We start from the raw sequence: 22,340 nt of genomic DNA on the forward strand, positions 1-22,340 counted from the left end.
AGAGCTTTAAACGCTAGCTGGCCGTGAAATAGAGCTGCTAACACTTCATCTGTAGATGTGGGTTGTACCAGGGCATGTTCACAACGTGAAAAATATATCCAGTGCTGTCTGTGAAGGAGATGCTGATTTTAACAGTACACCGTTGCTTCAAGAAACGAGAATGAGCCAGGTGCAGGCAAAGGGGTAACAGGCAAGGGCTGAAAATAGTTTGTGGAAAGAGACCCAGATGTAACTGGACTGCTCACCTGAGCTCCTCCTAATGGTGCTGAAAATTTTCTTGCCAAAGTTGTGTCCAAAAAATTGTCCAAAACATAGCTTTTACACCGCCATCCGTCTTTGACAAAGTATATGTGGAATTTAAGCTTAAAATCGAACACATTCAAGCTAATTTATTAACCATGACTGATTACCAGGTAACTAGTTATTTTATGTCATATGACTTACCTAATATTAAACCCTATTACCACCGAAGTAAAGAATAGATTCCCTTAATTCAAGTGTAAGAGGGCCTGAACTCCCACATTTTAATACCCATTCCAAAAGCTTGTAAGACCATTGCCGTGTCGTCAGCACCTGCGGACTCTCTGGTCTCTTCCTGTTGGACTAGATGGGTGAGACTGAAACGCAGTTGTAAGGTCCAGCATCTCCCAAGATTAATCAGTTTGAGATAGGGGGTGGGGGGGTTTTGTTATTATAAATGTTAAGATTTCCATAAAATCTTTTACTCTAATCACTCACTTATGGAGTGTAACTGGAGTAAAAGCGCTTTTACTTTTAGATCCAATCACTTATGTTTTTAGTATAAGTTATCATTTTTTAATTATAGAGTTAAAAAGCCTCCATCTCTGATCAGCATTACACGCACACACAGCAAGAGGGTGCAAGGCCAGTTAACGAGTACAGGCTGGGACAGGCATTGATAAGTCAACAGGGGATAACTTTGTTAGGAAAAAATTTTGAACTTTTTTTTTTTTAAATCAGGGAGCTGGCTTTTTCCAAATGACTGCAACAGAATGTGCATTTATTCATTCCTGTCAACTCTTACAGCTTTTAAGTGGTTGGCACACCTGCCAACATCCCAACACCAGATTCACAAAAAGGTTTTATTTATAAATCTCTTTAAATAAATACCAAAAAATAAACTTTTAGAGGATGATCGGACCTTACAGCCAATCAATCAATAGTATAGCAATGGTAAGAAAATCCCTTTTTCTCAGCGTCACACATGCATTAATTAATACTTTATAACACTAACTGTAGGAACTATTACACCTATTTGTGTCTGATAAAATGCAGGTGATGAGTAATGCTACGTCACCTGTTAGCCAGTCATGACACAACATGACATCTATCATTTTAAAGCAAAGCAGTGATGCAAAACTACAGGATGTTCAGATACCTGCCTATGTGTCTGTTCAGATCACGTAACTGTGGTGCCTTAGACTCGCCAGGCTCCCTATATAAACAATTTGGAATAATAAGCTATGTTGAGTTAAATGGAGTGAATATTTGCTCCAAGTATTACATGTCACTGTAAAGAGTTGGGTTTGCAGTCCCAAATCTACTAGAAATTGCAAGTCCCCAATTTAACAGTTGAAAATTTTGAATTTTTAAATAAAGTTTCAAGTATTAGTCCTCTGAAAATTGAGGAAAACCTTGCCCCTTTGAAATTTTCGTGTGCGTGCACATGCGTGTAAATACAACATCCCCCTCCAATCACCGCTATCCCGCCCATGCTGAAATAACAGTTGGCTACTTGGAACCACTTAGATTTTAGGGGGACACACTCACCACACATTTTATTTACTTGTTACTTGCTGTATGTGATTGCGCGGGAGGAACCTAAGGATGGTATTCAACATGCAATGCTGTAAAACTGTAAGCTTGGTATTCTACTTTTGGGAGGGATTCAAGCTACCAGTTCACAGAGCTCCTAAACCCAATGGGACGAGTCAAATATCAAGCATGCCTTAAAGAAAAAGCTACTGCATTCTGTCTATTTACAAAACCAACACATGTAGCTGGCGAACGCCAGCTCAGCTGCTGAGCAAACAGATCAACAGCAAGTGCCAAGTTTCCCCACACAGTCCTGGCTTTGTGCAGGAAGCAGACTGTTGCAGCCATAGCTTCCCTTTTCCTGCAGGAACTTTGCTGGCAACTGTATTATTAATCCAGACTAAGACATTTGATATTTGAATCGGGAACCTTCTACATTTTAGTATGCAATAAGGCTCAGACTTAAAAGTATAAAAAAAGCCAATACTCAACTGGAAGCAACAATGACAGAGCTGAACGGCTGGTGAGCAGAAACACTGCACAGGTCCAGAACAGCAGCTCCCCTCTGGCTGGCAGTGCGGGGAGCCTGCCGTGCAGCGCTTTAGGCGCTGGCTGGAGGGGGGACCTGAAGCGCCTGCTACCAATTTTGACTCCCGGTTCTTGAGGCAATGGCTGCAAATCATTGTCTGCAGAGAGTCGCTCTGGTATGTCAGTCCTAAGAGCTCCCCATGCCTCTCTATTAAGGCCTCGGGGGTTTTGAGGAGTGGCAGTGGGCCACATAAATGCCACGTGGCTTCTTCCTTAACGCTCTCATTCAGCATCTTGCAAACAAGCACAAAAGCAGCAGTAAGAACGCTCTAGTCCAAAAGAAGCAGCCTAGCGGGGCACCAGCTTGCTTGCACAACCCACGGTGGTTTGGTCCAAATCTTTGTCTACACTGAGAGACGTGCATGCAGCCGGTGTGCAGAACTGAAGTTGTGCATACAGGTCTCAGAAACAACTTTCACATTTAAAATTGTTTCTAAGAACGACACGTATATAAATATTTATAAACAGCAGCACTATGCAGAAAACATCCTCCAGCCCCAGTCATACGTACAAACCTCTTCCTAAGAAAGGAAGATCCCTGTTGTTTCATCTGTGCTTCCCTGTTAGGAGATGTGGAGTTCATCATCGGGCTTCTGTATTTCTCCCCCCTCTGACCCTGCATTGACCTTTTTCACAGGCTGTATCCCCAGGGTCCATGGGCTCACCTCTACATGTCCACATGAGGATCCTGCTGCCCAGGACTCAAATGATCTCTTACATACTGTATCCTGTACTTCACCTGAGCACTGAACGGCCTTCACCAGCTCTGTGGAGCGTGCTCTTGCAAGTGCTCCTACCTTCCTTCTACAAAGAAGTGAACTGCTTACAGGAACTTTTCATCTTTTTTTCCTGTTTTCACCTTATTCTTTCTATTCTTTGTTCCACATACAACTATTGGATGACACTTGGAACAGGATTTGAGGTGGTGTTAAGAACTGATCTAGTTCTACCCTCATGCCACTAACACACCTGCTAAGTATTCCCAAAGCACAGCATCTGGAAACAACAACCAGAAACAGCATGAATAGAAACAAGAAAATTCTTTTCCTTCCTAGTCCTATATAACAACAAAACTAACCAATAAGCAGTTCCTGAAGTAAGCTGTACTCCTACCTTCACTGCTTCAGCATTTAAAACATACATATCTTTAGCCTAAAATGCATGTATTTGAGCCATACAGGAAATGAAATAACCAGTGTCAAAATGTGGGACCTCTGCTGCAGTCTGCTAATGCTATAAGCTGTTTGGCAGGTTAATTTTCCTTTTCCTGGTTGTAACGAGCAGCTCAAATCCAGTAAACGTAGTTGATCACTGATGGACTAGATTTTAATTCTTTCCAGGTACTATAACAAGAGGTGCAAGGATTATGAAGGGGTTTAAGGCCAAAAAGGAGAGTATGTGTTGGTAAAACAAAGGAAAAACAGAGGGAATAATCACACAGAAGAAAATGTCCTTGGCCATATGAAACAGTCATCACTACTGTGAGCCACCGTACATAGTCTGGCCACAAGGTGGCCCTGCAAGTTCTCCTAATGTTTCCAATACTACTCTACAGAGGTCAGGGATACCGTGCTCATACACTACATAGCTAACATCACAGTGAACGCTTTCCATTAACGCATGAGAGGCAGCACAGGGTAAGACTAAACCTAGCGTGAGCGGAACGCAACTAGATTCTCTTCCTCATGTTCAGAACTAGTTCCAGTGTGGTATTTCACTTCTCCTGAGGGAGAAGATCAAATGTGCATGTGGTTTTATATCCCGGTTTAGACTGTAATTCCAGTTAGATTGCAATAAATGTAGAAGTCTCTTCCTGGATCCTAGCAAACCAGCTGGCTGTTTGACTCCTGTTCAGCAAGAGTTTGATCCCAAGCAAGTCTTTCGGAAGGATCCCTTGAACATATGTTAGAAGACTAAGTTTTTACAAGCTGGGAAGTGCAGAAACTCCTTCTTCTAGAGTTCAGTAGTGAGTAAACATTTCGTTCTTATTGTAGCATCCTCAGTAACTGGGCTAAAAGGGGGAAGAAAAAAAAAAAAAAGAGGCCCTGTAAATACACTCCTCCAAAAATATCTGCTATGATGGTTTAAAAGAGAAAAAGATGAGTATTGTTCCAAAGAGCATTAATAGCTGTTCCCCTTGTAATTTAATGAGACCAATGGACAAACCTTTCCAACAGACAACTGCAGAAGAGCAAACACTCAATTTCACACAGTGCAGCAGTAGCATCATTGCCATCCGCATCCGCACTGTAAGAGGTTCGCTGAAAGGCCTGATCATCACTGCCATCATTCTGCCTCACCAGCACGGCAGAATGGAATGGGAAAGGTTTCTACAGATTCTGTTCTCTGACTTCCTTACAGCTTGGAAATAACTGGGGGACATCCCCCCCTGCCCCTGCCAATCCTCTGACAGGTACTGAAACACTGTAAAGAGATTTCTCAGAAAATTCATCTGTACCATAATTTTAGTCCAGTACTAAAACATGTTAGCAAATAAGGAAAGAAAATGAAGTGAAATGATAATTAAAAAGAATTAATCAATTTTATAGCACTTACAATGACAACAGGTTTACCTCCAACTCCAGCTAAATTTGTATGCTGTGTTCCTTTACTTACTTGAATTAAAAAAAAAAGTTTTCTTACCCTTCAAACAATGTTATATAAAAATATACACATCAGCTGCTCTATTTATTTATAAGATTTAAAATGCTATAAAGTCAGACAGAGCTATAGTTTATAGACACAGCAAAACGAGGCACTGTGTCTAAATGACCACTATAACTATTCAAGTAGAAGCAGTAGGAGCACATAGTTCCTTTCCACCCCATACAGACTTTCAAAGTGAGTGCTGAGGAGACCTTACCTTGCAAGGACTTCGGATATCTGCTGGGATGGTGGCAATCCAGCTGATGACAACAGAGCCTCCGTGCTGCCTTTCACTGCCTTCATAGCTAAGGCAACATCATTTCCCAAAGGCCCATTGGAAATCACTCCAGTCTGAATTGGGGAGAATGAAACAGGAAACTGAAATAAAAACCTGCCACCATGACAAGACAAGCAAATTTTTCAATATGATTCATTTATAACAGTAAAAACTAGGTTTCATCAAGTTCCAGAGTGGGCTTCACTAAATGCAAGTTCTTAAAGAAACTTTATGGCATTTACCTGCAATGTAACGCAGCAAAAATGAAGTTTAAATATTAACAGGATATGTATGTTGTTTGATTTACTCCAGCTGAATTAGTTTGCTTTATTTTTGATCTGGTACATTATTTTATGGGCTTTCACATTATTACAAATTATTATATTTTACTATTTTACTTGAGCTCCTGTTTCTTAATCATGACAAGAGTTTTCTTTTTTTCTTTTTTTGTTGTTGTTAAGGAATGATCAAATAACTCACTGGCACTATCCACCTCGGTGTTATCGTGGGCTGGGAAGACACCTACAAAAAGCAAACAAATGCTCATTAGAAAAGGTTGGAAGTAGCTGCAAACATTCTCAAAACAATATTGCCTCCCAAAACGATCTCAGATATTTGTCCATCGCTAGTCTTTGAATGATGCTAGTGATTAGCTACAGATGATGTGACTTCATACCCAAAAGTCAATGGCACCCACACAGCATACAGCTAACACCCACTCACTCACAGAAACTCACTGGTCGCAGTTTCAGCATAGTGCTCCCTTCCAAAAGGCAAGTGAACTCATTATTTTTTTCTGCTTTGTGGACAAAGTTAACTGAGAGCACACATCTGTGAACAGTTTCCCCTTTTTCTTGGTGCATGCGATGTAACTCCTTTTTCGCCAGCACAAATTATAAGAGATTCTTTTTACCTATATAAAAGGGTTGATTTGTATTAAAAGTTTATTTTTCAAGTTTTTTTTTTTTCTATATATATATATACACACACACACACACATATGTCTGTGTGTGTATATACACATTTACGTATAATTTCTGAAGTATTATATATACCAAAAAGCCTGAGAAGCAGGCTGGCACTTGCAGGTGTACTAAAATAAGACTACAGGCTCTTGTGGCACAGATACAAGTTAACTCTTCAGGTTCCTTCACTTCCATTACAAAGCTGTAGGGTCTACAACCCTATGCCAGCCACTCTTCAAGTAGGGGGGGCACATATGCAGTGATCCAGGTCAACCATTGCTTCACTCTACTGCAGCAGATCCAAGCCTGGTGGACAGATACTAAAGCCAGAGGAGAGTTTATGAGTAAAAACCACTGTACGTGTGAAGGAAGAAGTTTGGTTTTGAAATACATTTACCCGAGGTGTGGCTTCTGTAAAGTCAATTAGATTCTCTGTCAATGATGTTAAGGAAACGTCCTGGTCATCTGGAGTGCTCTATGGAATAAATCAGTTTTGAATTGAATTCCCAGTAGTAGCAGATAGGTCTGCTGAATACTCTAGTGGCTTCCCAAGTCATAGACTAGTGTCCTTAATGAACACCACTGTTTATCAGGTCTCTTTTCTCAAATCCTTCCATATGATCTTTTTTAATAGCCTTTTCATTTCACTTACTCTCATCAACATACTGGAAACAATGTCATTGCCATGTAAGCTGTGAAACTGTCCCATTCTCCTATGTGAAGATGGGGTACTGTGCCATTCGACAAGAAGGTCAGCAAGATCTGTGAGCTGAGTATTTGAACTCAGAAGATTAAATTGATAATTATTCAGTGGGAGCAACTACATAATACTGGTTTAGAGGGACAACAGCTAAAGGGCATGGTGCTTTAGTGATCCAGAATAACCCCTCAGTCTGCTGAAGTAACAACAGAATCCAATGCTGGACTCCTCTTTTCTTTTGGAGAGGGACAAAGGAAAGTTTACCCCTGAATTACAATGTGCATTTCATGGAGTCCAGTTAAAAATTACCTTATCCTTGAGGTAACCAGAATACAATAATTAAACATTTCAATTTAAACTTTTCCCTCTGTGGTTACTTTGATAGGAATTGCCTATGTCAGAATTTCATCCCTGCAGTCTCTTTCCTGGAGCATCAAATCACAGGAATATAAGGGGCTCCCCACCAGTGTGAGGAAAACAATCAGTTTAGATAAATAAGTGTCAGGCAAAGAACCTGAAAGGACACACAGGAATGGCCTTTGGAGAGATCAGTGTCCCTGTCTGCTCCAGAAAGCACTCTTTAGCATTCACCAATGACTCGTATTCATTGAGTTATGAGAGGCATGCAGCAAGGTCTGCTGTGCTTGCCTGGAGGCATCAGTAGCTCAGAACGTGACACAAAGAAATCTTTCAGGCTGGCAGGTGGCAATACCTTTGAAACAGGAGCCTCCTCAGCTGGAGCCAGACTAGCTGGAATCAGCAGGTCCTCGTGGTTAGAGGCAGTGCTGTCCTCATTTAATGCATTACTGAAAGAAGAAAACATTCTCATCAGCAGAAGGCCTGGATAGCATGAAAGACTGCTGCTTCCCTGATAGCTCAACCCAAAAACTCGACACCAGTTCCGTGTGAGGCAGACAAAAGACTGATGTTTGTGAGTATGTTGAAATAAATGCCTTCCAACTACCTCTGCAGATTACTACTCTCTTTCATAGTTTCAGCTACAGCTGTGTATGGACCCAACAGTATCAATGTCTTCTATCTCAAAGGAGCTTCTTCAGCCCTTGTTTCTAATTCGCCTGAAGCCCTCCCTTCCCTTCCTCTTATCTTCCTCTTTAGAGCCAGGGGCAGCAGGATGTCAGATATTTCAGTTGTTTCAGAAGATGAGAGATTTGCTTACTGCTTGCTAGGATCCTCACCTTGAGGCCTGGCCTACACTGATTAACTGTTGCAGCAGTAATTAAAGATGCATCAGTAAACCTGCTTAGTTAGATGTAGCCTAAATGCTCAGCAACTGTTCCTCATCTTTTCAGACCTGTTCATGATAATCTCCATGTGGTTCCCTTACCCCAGAAACACATTTCTCCTGAATCACTTACAGAACAAAGGCATTTGAGGCAGGGATTGCTTTCAGCAGCTCTCTTGGGTCTTGAAATACTGGACTGGTTGCTGGGGGACTACTCTGTGTTTTGCCTGACGAGAGAATGTTCCTGGCACAAAACAACAAAAAGCAAAACAAAACAAAAACCAGGTACAACCTTCCACGGAAAGCTCTTCATGAATCACTTGTTACAGCATATTTTTGAGATCGCTACATGTACAATATCCCCATGTGCTCTTTGAGGTCTGACACATGCTCATCTTCACAAACGGTCAAGAAATTACATGCTGTAACCCTTTAACTTTTTCAATGCCTGAAATCCCAGTGGAACTAGCAATCATTTGAGTTTCAGTAATTCTCAAGAAATCAACTGTCAGTGTCAGGTTTTTGTACACAATTTTTTTTTCTCCACTAGAAAACAGCTACTGTAAACAGGCCCATCCCCTCTCCCCACACTGAAGTTGTTCACAGGTCAGAAATAACTATAGTGATTGAAGCTGCTGTTGGAACAATGTTTATCAAATTAAAGTATGGGAGAATAAAGAGTATCTGGATTACCTTGCATATAATAAAACTCAGCAACTACAGTGCTTGCTGGTTTTCATCTTAAAAAAACTTCACACTCACCAGGTTAAGCTACACTATACACAGTAAAATGCGATGACCACTGAGCCACTGAAAGACCACACTGAACTGCAGGTTCTCAGTGCTGTACTTGGATAACTAGATCACATGTTTCTGCCAAATCTATTCAGTACCTGGCAGCAGCATCCTGAATATTGGAATTCTTTACACTTGTCAGGCTGTCTTCTCTTACGACCTGAGAGGAAAAAATGAACAAACATATAAATTTCTAATATCTGTTTCCATCTTGTGTTAGTTCTGAGATTCACAGAAGAGCCAAGCGCCTCCCTCCCAGCACAAAAGTGTGCTGTTCATCTACTGCTCAGGGACTTAAAACATCAATTCTATGTGAAAACTTCCATACAGAAATAAAAATATTCCCCAACATAGCCAAATAAAATACCATTATTTGCTACAGAATTTACTAGAACATGCTAGAAGCATAGTCTTAGTCACAGAATCACAGAATAATTTCTTGGTTAGAAGGCAACATTTGGAGGTTATCTGGCTCAATAACCACTCAAACCAGGGCTCGTTCAGGGCCTTGTCCAGTTACATGTTGAGTATCATCAAGGATGGAGATTCCTCCCTGGGCAACCTCTCCAGTACTATTATTGTGAAGAAAGGCTGAAAGTCTCTCTTATTCTACCTTGGACTTCGGCTCTTGGAGCACCCTTATCTTGCAAGGCACCTTCTCCAACACCAGGCAACTGAAGAGAAATAAAACATTCGAGAATGTCACAGTCCTTATCAGTTGAGTATTTACCTTGTGCCCTGCTTCTGCCTGGGCCTTCAGGATATTGCTTTTGATATCTGCTGGAAGCCACGTTGCTGCTGCGATTGGGCTCTCAATTGCATTGTTAAGACATTTATCTGTCAACTTTACCACTTCATCCTAGACATGAAAAACATCTTTATTAGAAGCAATTCCCACATGGAAAAGTCTGGGCTGAAGTTTATTAACATCTCTAAATAACAACAAGGCTCTGAGTGAGAGGAAAGTCAGCAGATTTATACTGAAATGAAAAAGCAATTTTTTCCTTTGTTTTGGAGCTCAGTTGTAAAGTCACAGCAAAACATAAAGTAAAAAAGCACAATGCTTAAAAGCAGAGATGCAAAGTGCTGTGCTAAAAATACAGCGTGCAAGAATTGAAGTGGACCCTAAATTTGCAGCCTAGTTTAGATAAGAGATCAATATAGCAGCCATCATATTATATCACATCAGTATAGCCTAACTATAAGTTGATAATTTACTCTCAAATGCAAGTTGGGAAGATTTTTACCTTAAAATCCACTTACAAATTAGAACAACAGTTTAATGTGCTATTAGCTACCTCTCCCATCACTGATTATATCAGAGCAAACTGGCAGCCAGATACATAATGAAGACAATTAAAAATGAGATACCTTTCACTACAGTATATTTCATTATGTGAATTGCATTTCTTAATTATAAAATGTTAATTAAGCATTCAATCTACTAATTGCTGTTTGATTAGTGACAGAAGTTAATTAACTGAGTGGAAACTAAACCTTGTGATCTTTCTTCTCAGGGTATGACTCAGCAGGGGGAGACAGAGTCCTGCTTTCCTCACCATATGCCACCGTTGCTGGCTAAGGCAGGCTCTTTCCTGGAGGCAAGCGCTGCGTTCCTGCAACACACCCCGGAGCAGGCACAATCCTGCCGCACTCCTACTTGCACGAACTGCAGCGTGCCCAGAAGGAATGAAGCCCGTCGCATAGAGAGAGAGCAGGGGAAAGAAGTTAAAAAGAGGTGACTACCTGTCCCCCACACAGCTCTCCATCCACTTTCAGCTTTTTTCGTTCACTGGAAACACTAGTGAGAAATTCTATGTATTTGGTCTTTAGAGAGGGGAAAAACATTTCCTTTTCTTGTCTCCCTCTAAATCACCTTTCAGGGTATCCAAATAGGAACTTACGAGACTATCTAAAGGACAAACCGTTTTAAAATTTTGACCCCAGTTAGCAATGAACTTTGCAAAATATTCAAGGGTCACTGTCAACATAAAAAGGTATGAGGACCAATAACCAGTGTTGCTAATGACTATTGCTAGCAGATATTAAGAGATACACATTCACATAATTCATGAAGACTAACAAAACAACTAATTATTAAACATTTAAGTGTTTTTATTTTAGAGAAGCTGCTGGAATTGCCAAAAGTCGGGAATAATTAAAACTGAATTGTTATTATTTGTACAGTCGCAGTACCCAACTGTGACAATCCTTAAATCCTTATAGTGGACCTCACTGAACCAGATGCTCTATGTAACAGTCCCTGCACAGAATTTCTAATGCATTATTTCAGTACCAGCGATATAGTACATCTGATTATTTTAACTGAGCACATCAGTACACTGGTGCTTTAAGCACCACTATGTGGTTTAACTTCCTCTCAGCTTCCTCCACCTGAACAACCAGTTTAATTAGGTCACTCTAGTCTATTAACAATTAGATTCCCAACTTTTGAAAAGTTTAGTACTATTAAGAAATACTTTAATGTAATCAAGTAAAAGTTCTATACCACCAAAGAAATATTTCCATCAATATTAAAGACATATTTTTCTCAGTCCTTTCTATTTTATGCTTGAAAAAAGCATTGGCATTTTACTGGGTTTTTTAATGGAAAGAGCATGTAGCTAGAGGAGAAAGCATTTGGCACCTGATAACGCCTCAAGATGTCTCATTTACAAGACATTTCACATAAAAGAGCAAAGCTGCTGGGGTTTGTCAATATTCTACCTTGTTACAAATTATTATTGTTTCCATGTACTAGACAAACTGTATTTGTACTCTATTCTTCAATCAAAATATGGAGCTAGGCAGCGATGTAAAAAGAGAAGGAAAGATTAAAGGCAGCAGCAGGGCACGCGATCCCCATCCTTTGTGCTTTTGAGCAGCATTCCTGGTGCCACTGTGCAGGGAGACGGAATCTAACACAGACACATTTTGGAGCAACTTCCACATGTTTACAGATCACAACAAATTCAGAAAAAGAAAACCCTCACGCCCTTGCATTTCTGACTCTGGAGCAGACTTCGAACACAGGCAAACAGGGTGAACTTTTTATTGTTCATTTCACTTCAGAAGCTGATGAAAGCGGAGCGTCAGTGTATCTAAGAGCTGTTTGCTCTCTTTTGTCAGGTCTGGTCACTGCACTAGTGAAAGCTGGGAAAGGACAAAGTCGCATTCTTCCATTCCAACAGATTTTGGCAGGGAGCAGTGGTTTAGAATGAAGCCATTCATTCCCCCCTTCCCAGTTCTCATTCTAGAAAGATTTCTCTTTTTCTCTGAAAAAACACAGATGGCCAGATATATATTTCCCTATCAAAGAAATCAATCAAGAGTGATTGATTGCAAGTATAGAATTACGTAAAGATGAGTGTCAGGCCATCTCTGACCCTTGATGGAAAATAGTTAAAGATTTTTAATTAACAAAGCTGAAGTGAGCAGTTCATTGGCATTTGATAGTGTCACTTATGAAGTTCAGGATGCAGCTCTGCCTTCATAAGCAGAAAGCTAATGCTTTCCCCTGATGCTTTTTACCAAACCTTTTATGTGCTGTAACAATTTCTACATAGGTAGGTATCTTATGCACTGGTAAAACTTAAGGGAGATGAGACATGCTGAAATTTGTCATCACACACTTTCAGAGAGAACACTGTAACACTGCGTTCATCTGAAGTAACAGCAAGCTCCAGGGTCTAAGCTCATTGCAAGGTTTTAGTGGATATATTGCAGTCCCACTCAGTTCAGTCAGAAGAAGATGCCATAAACACCTATTTTACAAACAGATTAAGAACAGAAGTAAGTGCAGGAGGAGAGCCAATAGGTACATTTTGTAACAAACTCTCTAAGTGGAAATTTGTATTTTTTCTAAAAGCAGGAAACAAAGTAGTTTGAATAGTTATTCTTAGGTCACTGTTTCCACAATTCATTTCCAAACCATTAACCATCATCTCTAATCACAACTGGGTGTACTTATTTGGTGCTACTGTAACCTACATGTCTTTGCAATTTGAAGCATACAGAATTTAAAGCATACAGAGACAGTCTCTAATCTTTGTCTACCTTTTTAAACAAACACTCTCAAGTGACCTCTTGGTAAGCTACATCATAGGCTGAAAAGCTTTATTCAGTCTTTTCTATCTCAGGAAAACCACTGATGATCTACTCTTGCGTTTTCATAATACAATTTGCACTTCCTTCTTGAAGCTGAAGTCTCTTTTACCCAAAGAAAGATTCATATTGGCATACTGTTGATCCATTCATCATGTATTTCTCAGTTATGCAAATGTTCTTGCTCTCTAATCAGGTTACTATCACCCCAGTATCTGTAACCTCTAATATCCAAAGTTACTCGGCACCTCGTATGACAGCAGCTGGATAACTGTGACTGTACTGTATTGGCAGCTGTTTGTTAGATTAGCTCATTACAGGAATCTTACCTCGCTTACTATATATCAGCCACAATTTAAAAAACACTACGACACTTTTGCTCCGTTCTCTCCATTTAACCAATTAAATGTTTTTTCCCCTCTCTGTCTGAACTAAAACGGAGCTCAACAGGCAAAAATATTCTGAAATAAACTGTGTTCATTTGCTTTAATTTATGCGGAGGCAGTGTTTCGGCATAACAGGACCTATAGCCTACTGACTAATCTTCTTAGAGACCTAGTAATCTTTGTATTGCACTCACCAAGCAGAGGGGTGCACAAGGCATCCCTGACAACAGTCCTTAAAGGGGACAAGAGCCAAACAGCCTGCAGGACCAAGCATTCCAAAGCAGCAGCCTTCTCCCACACGGAGCAGGGGAACAAATGCTCAGGAATGGGCTTAGCCCAAACACGTACTGCTACACACCTCTCTTGGCACCTGGTTCATTTTACTATTGAGAGAGCAAGAAAAATCATAGCTGCTTCATCGAAAGTTGGATAAATCCTCGGGCCTCCCTACAAGGGAGGGTAGTACAAACAGAGATAACACTGCCAGGTGTTTTACTCTCTCTGCTTGTTCAAAATGCAATAAAGCACCTAAAGCTTTAACACCAGGGGATGCAGAGTGGAAATCTAAATTCCAAATTTTTTAAAGCTCATCAAAAAAAAGAAGAATATCCTGCATGGGTGCAGTTGTCTGATAATTGGTGAATCTATGATAGTTCACTGCTGTTGTAAGGGAGGATCCTGTCCTCTCCACCCCTTCTAGCAACACTACTTATTTTCACTATGCTCTGGCATTTCTTTGACCCCTTCCATGAACCTATTTAACTCAATATTTAACAAGTTAAAAAACCAAACCAAAACAAAACCCCAAAAACCCAACACCTTAACAAAAAGTTCAAAACAAAAAAGGCAAAAAAATTTTTGTTTGCCATTTTGTGGGCTACATTGGTTCACCGAAACATGCAACGATTCCTGGAGGTGACAGAGGAGAGAAGGAAGCCGGGGAAGGAAGAGCAGAGAGGAGCGAGGGAGAAGAGAGCCCTCGCCCTGTTCAGAGCACTGAAGCTCGTACTTTGGCTCAGCTGCCGTGGAAATGCAGCCTGACTTGCTCAGAAGGATTTATGAGAGCACTAAATCAAACCACATCACTCCTCTCTATGTAAACACACACCAACAGCTACATCAGAGAGCAGGTAAAAACCGGTTACTTAACAGGAGGGACGATCACCAGCAAACTTGACTCAAAATGGAGTGTCAAAACAACATTCTGGGATGGTTACCAAAGGCAACTGAAAAACACCAGGAAAGCAGCTCACCCCCTCAAAATAGAGGGTGAACTATACAACACCGTACACTTAGTAATCTACAGATAAAGACAACTGAGGAACATTTCAAGCGTTTATACCTTTTACTCACATTGATTTTAGAAAATTTCACCAGGCCGCAGCCTGCATAGGTGCACATGCACCTCTGCCCCCCATTTCTGTCTCACTGCCCTGTCACACACAGATTTATATGTAACAAAGCATTTGTATTTCCTTTACTATCCTTTAATATTACTCACTCATATTTTTAAAAATCTTGCAAGTGGCCCAAGGTAAGTGTAAAACTTTTCAGAATGATCTGAACAAAACTCAGCAACTCTGCCAGGAGGAATGAAGCCCAAGTACCTGTACGTTTATGTTTACGTTGGGACGCTCAGTTGGCACGGGGCTGCTGCACTCTGTCTCCAGCTGTCTCAGTTTTAAGAACGTGTCTTCAAATGCTGAAAAAGACAGAAAAGATATCATCTTCCTAATGTCACTGTGGAGTTATCTGACTTGTAACTTGCATTCTTCCTGAACTCTAATTATGTGGTTTTAAAGTTGTGGAAAAAAGCACAGGGACGGGGGAAGCTACTTGCTCAACCTTCAACGCAACTTTCAAGCCTACAGACTGTATGTACCTAATCACAACACTCCGCACTCCCGCAACTTCATTTACCCAGCCAGCCTCACAGTGAACAAGCAAGCAGCAAGAGTTAATTGCTCAGATAGTTACAATTCACTTCACTGTATTTGTGGCTAAAGTCAGATCCCATGAAGAACTGTGACTTTTCCCTTGTACCTCTGTCCTTGGAAATAAGCTGCTTCCAGCTGAAACCGAGAGAGCTGACCAACTTTGTTGTCCTGCTGGTGGGCAAAACTGTCCTTATGCATATAATCTAACGGAGCTTTCTAAAACACCTCTGGATTTTTGTAAGGAAACAACCTCATAACAACCTAATCAGTTAACTTTGACCCCACATGTGATGATAATAGGGAAAAATCTGTAAGTTTGCTTACGATCACAGTCTGCTTTTTCAGCAGCAGTTTCCTTTGTGCCAGGATGAGGGCAACTAACAGCCTCTTCTGAATCTCCTGTTGCCAAGCCAACAACTGGATGGCCTACGGTATCATCAACACAAGTTTCTGGCAACTCCGTGCTGTTTAGCAAATCAACAAGAGGTACACTGCAAAGACAGAAAGATGGGCAGAGATACACAGAATCATGTTACCACTCTTCCTATAACAAGAAAAAGCTTTAATACACGCAATCTCTTTTTTCAAGCTGTCTTCTGGTAACCAGACACATTCTGTAAAAACTGTTTCAGGTAACTAATAGACATTGGCTTTCAGTGAGTTTAAAAAAAAAAAAAAAAAGGAGGAACATTTCACATCTGTAGAAGAACTGACTTCATAACAGAACAGGTCCACATTGCCTGCTGCTTCATCACATAGCAGTGGAAAAATTGAAGACAGAAGGAGGAAATTTATCATCCATTAAATACACTTTTTGGAACAAACATCTGCAGTTTTTCTAACAAACTCAAGGTACACTTTAGGACTTCTACAAGAGAAAAAAAAAGCTAGGGGGAGGGAAGTTGATACTGTTCACAAAAAGCTATTTATACAGCACTTCACCCAACACAGAGGACAGAAGGGTGCAGTGCATAGCTCTGCATTGACACTGTGTTATGGTTAGGCATACCTGTAACTAGTTTCCATTTTATTAACTTGGGCAGAGACACAAATGAAACCTTAGCAGTCACAATATTTTAAGTGAACCACAGCATGTACTCTGTACTTGTTAGGATCACTTATTTCACCTCCTTTGCTTTCTAATAGAAACCTCTCCTTTTTATTTTGTCCTACCATCTGTATTTAAAATGAAAATAGAAAAAAAATTACAAAACCAAAATTTATATTATGATGCTTATGTTGTGCAAACAGTCAGGAACCTCATCTGTCTCTTCAAAGTTCAGTAACAGCTAAAGCTATCGTAACAGCAAACTGTAACAAATACAGAAACAACAGCTGCTGCAGAACATGATGGTTAATCAGACAACCTGTGCACACAACTGCAGTTTGGTTGTCTCCCATTTCAATCAACAATCACACTTACATACAGTTTAGTTGCAATATTGGTTTAAGAAGAAAAATCTTTGAAAGTCCTGTCCCAAATACGACAACAATGATACCGACTAAATATCCACCACAACAGAACTTACCCTTATGCATGGACAGAGACGTTTCCTACTTGACAGTTCAGACCAGCTTCTCCCTTATTGCTAACAGGTTAATGCCCCTTGCCTCCCTCCAGCCCTTGGAATTTGGAAGCAGTCCCATGTTGTCACTAGAGCTCCAGGACATGCACCCAAAAGAATCCTTCCAATGTTAAATATATACCTCTGGAAACAGATTACAGGATATCACTGTTTTAGTGCTAATAATGTACGAATCATCTTACGACAATTAATTGCCATGAGGCAAACTGAGGTCACTTGCTCAATTCTCTTAAAATAGTGGAATAAGAAGCCACTAGCAAAGCAAATAATAGGAAACTTTTCAATCTACTATTGATTGAACAGCCTCTCTGTGCACCACTAATGGGAAATGGCAAGGGGCAGATAGTCTTGCAAAGGGGGAATGATGGATACATAGAATTTCAATTATTAGGAGTAACAGGCAGGAATAGATACTCTTCCAATTAAGGCAACAAAGAAAGTGAGACTGAATCCCGTACCTTACTATCAGAGGATGCCTATGCATGAGAGTGAAAATGTTTTATAATCTTCACATGAAGCCAACATTTTTCTTCCTATTTTCTGACAGTTTTCTGTAAATAGCCTCCCAAATGTTTAATATGACAACCAGTATAGGAAGTTCAGATTTTGCCTGCAGCACTGAGAGGTGCTGATACCATGACATGTTGAAGGAACTAGATACAAGCTCCTAAAAACTCCACATAAGAGAGATGATGCAGAGCACCAGTAACACTTCTTTGTGCTGTCATCTTCTAATGCTTTCCTTAGCATTGCAGCACAGCGGAGAGAAAATGAGTGAAAAATGAAATTTATCTTCATGAGAAAATTGCTAGGATAATCACGCTAGCCTTTTTTCCCCCCCTATGACAACTGCAGTAACATTTACTAGACAGACAAGAGTGTTGATTCAAAAACCTGCCCGCTAGAGATGAGGGCAGTCTTGAAATCTGGTGGCATATTCAAATGGCACACTCAATGTCTAGCGTTGCTCCAAAAGCAGCGTACTATTTACATTAAGGTGATGAAAGTTTGTAGAAAACCTTATTGCCATTTGTGCCATAGGATGGAGGACTGGCTGAGGTAGCAAGGACAACTCGGGTGAGTCCCTGCAGCTTCACCCCTGCATCACAGCGGTGTCTCAGGGAAACCAAATGAATTTTAGGCAGACTCAAGAGAAGCCTCTTAAGCCAAGATTCAAGTAGGAATTGATCCCTTTTTGCCTTCAGACCCACTGAAACACCTACTCAGCCACCCTGAGATAGGCAGTCACAAGAGAAAAGTCATACTAGGGAGACCCTCAGCCACTGGAATCTGCAGGCACAAAAGATGAGTTCCCCAAAGAGTATTAAATTGTTTGAGACCACCCAGATTCTTCACCCTCTTCAGAGCATCAGCAAGGCTTCATAAATGGCCAGACTATGGAAGTAAAAATCACAAGACACTATTTTCATCACTGCACAGAATTTCTGACTTCTCTTACAAAACACTGATGAACAGTCACGCCAATCATAAGGGAAATAATAAAAGGCCTCCCAGTAAAAGCAGGACTTCTACGACAGCCAGTGTGCAGTACTCAAGAATGAAATGGGCATTAGCTTTCCACGTTCCTGTATTTACCCACATACAAAGGGATATTTGAACTTTGCATAGTAGTAAGTGCCAGGCTTTACGTCTTCAGAATCAATTTCTATCAGCATATTTTAAGACTTATTCTGAGGGAAGAGCTGATAAATGATACCAGGAGTTCAAGCCATACAAATTATGACTATAGGCATAATCAAAGGGTTTTGGTGCATGGAAAGGTTTGTCAACCCACTAATAAATCACACAGAAGTCGTTACATGCTCAGGGAACTCCTACAATTAAGGGAGTAAGCTACTGCATTATTTCTTCTTTTTGCCTGACATATATACTGATATTAGTATGTACCATACAGCATACAATGCATAACATGACTAAGAAAACTGTCAGTTACAAAGGGTATGATTTTTTCTTTTAATTTCCTAATTGAAAAGCAAAATAATACTTAATTCTAGTTTGTGAAATACAATCTGCAAAATACAGTAACTATCCCAGTCTGCTGCAAACGAGATAATTCTTTTGCAAGTAATCTAATTTGAAACAGCATGGAGCACCACACAAGCTAATTTATTTTTCCAAACTGGTAGTGACACAAAATAGTTTCTCACCCTGACTCTGCAAGGTAGTAAAATAGCATGAAATTTTTTGTTCATTTCCTTCATTTTGGGGCATTCAGTGTTGTACCTGAAGGTAAGAAAAGTAGTAAATTTAAGCCTGTCACCTTTTCAGATTTTTTTTTCTTAAACAAAAATGCAAAATACTCAGAAAAAATAGAACTTCCTTTTCCTTTTAAAGTGAGGAAAGCAAAAGAAAAAATCCTGGGGATGAATGATCTTACAAATGGAGACTGTTCACACGTATTCAGTTTCTAATGAAGCAGGCCGAGTCCCACATTCCAAGACTTCTCCTGTCTCCCATTTTTTGAAGATTAATTCCAAATACTGACATAGCGTAATACACACAAGTCAACAACTACAGGAAAGGAAAGAAAACACCCTTAGGAAAAGGTGCTAGCTGCAGAACCTTTGTGGGTATTAAGCAAAGATCTGTCACCATACTGTTTAGAAAGACATCCACGTGTTTCCCCAATGCTATTCCTAGAGCACATGACCTGCCCCTGTAGAAATGCAGCTAAGTCTTGTTGGTACTGATGTGGTACAGCTTCTCCATCTGCTATTGAGAGCTGTCACTTACTCTAGTGGAAACCAGGACAGTAATTCTCCCTAAGTCAGTGGAGAGGGAGTCCTCCCTTTACTGTGACTAAAAGGCACACTAAAATAAGTCCAGCACAGAGCAAAATCAACCCTCAGGATGTATGCAAGATTCAAAGCCACATGGCAAAAGCCTGCAACATATACCATACCGAAACAAATAAATTCTAAAGGTAGATGGATTTCAGGCCACCATGGTTGCTTCCCCTATCCTGAATCTGAACTAGTTCTGCCATCACGCAAAAAATCTACTAGGAAAATTTTAGCCACAGCTTTAATTACCAAACTTGCAGTTAATCCCAGGGCAGTCCGTGACAGTCAGCACACTGCAGGTGGCTGGGACACCCAGCCCTCTGCTCAGCACTGGTGAGACACCCCTGGAGTGCTGTGCCCAGCGCTGGGCTCCCCAGGACAAGAGAGATGTGGACATACTGGAGGATGTGCAGCAAAGGGCCACGAAGATGATAAAGGGTCTGGAGCATCTGACATAGGAGGAGAAGCCAAGAGAGCTGTGATTGTTCAACCTGGAGAAGAGAAAGCTCAGGAGGATCTTATCAATGTGTATAAAAAACTGATGGGGGGAGTAAAGACAACAGCCAGACTCTTCTCAAGGGAGCCCAGAGACAGGACAATATGCAATGTGCACAAACTGAAATACAGGAGATTCCACTTAAACACAAGGGAAAAAAACCCCTTTTTTGCTGTGAGGTTGGTCAAACACCAGAACAGGTTGTTCAGAGAGGGTGTGAAATCTCCATCCTTGGAGATACTCAAAACCTGGCTTGCATAGTCCTGAGCAACCTGCTCTACTTGACCCTGCTTTTTGCATGGGGGTGGACTACATGATCTCCAGAGGCGTCTTTCAACCTCAACTATTCTTTAATTCTATGATAGCTACACAAAACTTCTCTGATACCTGAGGAGTCAGCCACTACTTGCAGTGGCCTGACCACTACATAAGCACATCTGAACTTAAAACTCTGCAATAAAACAGTGACTTGTTACTGCAACAATGTTCTTGCATTTTAAATACAAAACTATCCCAAATTCCTCCACAAATTAATGGCTGCTTCTCCCTCATCTACACAGAAATTATAAGATATTTTAAAGTTAAAACACCTGTTTTCATTTGCATATTCTTACGCAACTTTATAAATAATAAAGAAATAAATAGGTTTGCTTTGCTCCAGAAGTTTACAACATCCACCTTGCAAAATCTAAAAACTAAAAATAGCACAAAAGATTGCTCTAATCTAAGATTGCTCTGGAGATCCCACAGATCTTTAATATGTGGCTTGCATATCTTTTTATTTTTTTTTAAGCAGAGTTGTAAAATAGAGACTCGTATTTCATTAGCAATCTCTTTCCCCTTGTCAGATGCAAGGGTGAGGAGGCCAAAATATCTCAGGCAATATTAAGTTATGTCCTGGCTGAGACTTTCTTGGTTCTTCAGGGCTGGATATCTGAAAACAATGGTTTTGTATTTCTGGGCTCTGTGGCAATTTGAAACTTACTCAAACAATTTGAAAATCATTCAAGCACCTTCTTTATCCTAAAAGCCAAATATAAATGAATTTTAAAAGCACTCTACCACAACTTTTCCTCTTTTTTTTTTTAATAGGAAAAGAATATTGCAATTTAAAAGTAGCTAACTTCAGAAAACACATGAAAACACAGTGCGTTCAAGGGTAAAGGTAGTTATTCACGTTATTAAAGGCCCCCAAGAACACCAATGAGCCATGAAGCTGGAGTCTTAACCTCTGACTTAACAATTAACCTTGTGAATCATTTGGTAGGACTGGTGTTTGTCAGCAAATATTTCTGTTTCATTTGAACTGAAGCACAGGAGCAAAAAAGAAAAAAAAAATTCTACAAAGCAAAAAAAAAAAAATATTACTCTTCACCTTTTCAGGAGTTCTGATAATTTTATTCTTAAAAAAATTAAAATAATTCTATTCCATTTCCAAACACTGTTTTTCAGAAGAGGACTTGTTAAAAAAAAAGGTTAGTTTTCAGATCAACCATCTATCTTAGATATTTTTAAATAATCATGGTTCAAAAGGAGGGGCAGTTACATCCTCTATCTCTCTAAGATTTTTGAAACCACATTATAACTCACTAGTTGCACGTGTAGTTTTATTACAAATGTGACTTCCTGCATGGCTCTCAAAGTTAAACCCAGCTAAAAAAAAAAAAAAAAACACCAAAACTTTCAATCATTAAGAAAAACCTTAAACCAATTAGAGATTAGAGAGAGAGAGAGAGAGAGAGAGAGATACACACATATACTCTTTTTAATATAAGAGCGACGGGTGGCTTCTGGTCTATATGTTATTTTTCCTTTAAAGACTAAATACCAACAACATGATATGCAGAGCCTTCGTAATAAAAGCTTTTTTCCCCCCTCTATAGTCAGTTTTGGGTCCATTTTCCTTATCTCAGAGACAGCTCAATGTAATTTTCCAGCCTCTGCTAGAAAGTAGTCTCAAGCTCCACAAAGGTCCACGTCTCAGAGACTGGTCATGGTGGTTTGGACAGCATAGGTACCAGCACCGCTATGCATTCC

The 22,340-nt window shown here is 40.1% G+C and overlaps 1 protein-coding gene across 1 annotated transcript in view; it reads right to left on the reverse strand.

Annotated features, from left to right (window-relative positions):
- Positions 1–4,317: 4,317 nt before the first annotated feature.
- LOC104079185 (band 4.1-like protein 5) overlaps positions 4,318–22,340 on the reverse strand; it is a gene marked incomplete at its 5' end in the record, with an annotated part of 28,888 nt that continues 10,865 nt past the window's right edge. Inside the window, 10 exons of the mRNA XM_009581126.1 lie at positions 4,318–4,375; positions 5,228–5,361; positions 5,768–5,809; positions 6,650–6,727; positions 7,665–7,758; positions 8,329–8,439; positions 9,089–9,150; positions 9,721–9,849; positions 15,088–15,182; positions 15,742–15,908. Of these exons, the coding sequence (XP_009579421.1) occupies positions 4,318–4,375; positions 5,228–5,361; positions 5,768–5,809; positions 6,650–6,727; positions 7,665–7,758; positions 8,329–8,439; positions 9,089–9,150; positions 9,721–9,849; positions 15,088–15,182; positions 15,742–15,908 (970 nt within the window). The remainder of the gene's footprint in view (positions 4,376–5,227; positions 5,362–5,767; positions 5,810–6,649; positions 6,728–7,664; positions 7,759–8,328; positions 8,440–9,088; positions 9,151–9,720; positions 9,850–15,087; positions 15,183–15,741; positions 15,909–22,340) is intronic.

Source organism: Fulmarus glacialis, unplaced genomic scaffold (genome assembly GCF_000690835.1).
Source record: "Fulmarus glacialis isolate BGI_N327 unplaced genomic scaffold, ASM69083v1 scaffold17207, whole genome shotgun sequence".
NCBI lineage: Eukaryota > Metazoa > Chordata > Aves > Procellariiformes > Procellariidae > Fulmarus > Fulmarus glacialis.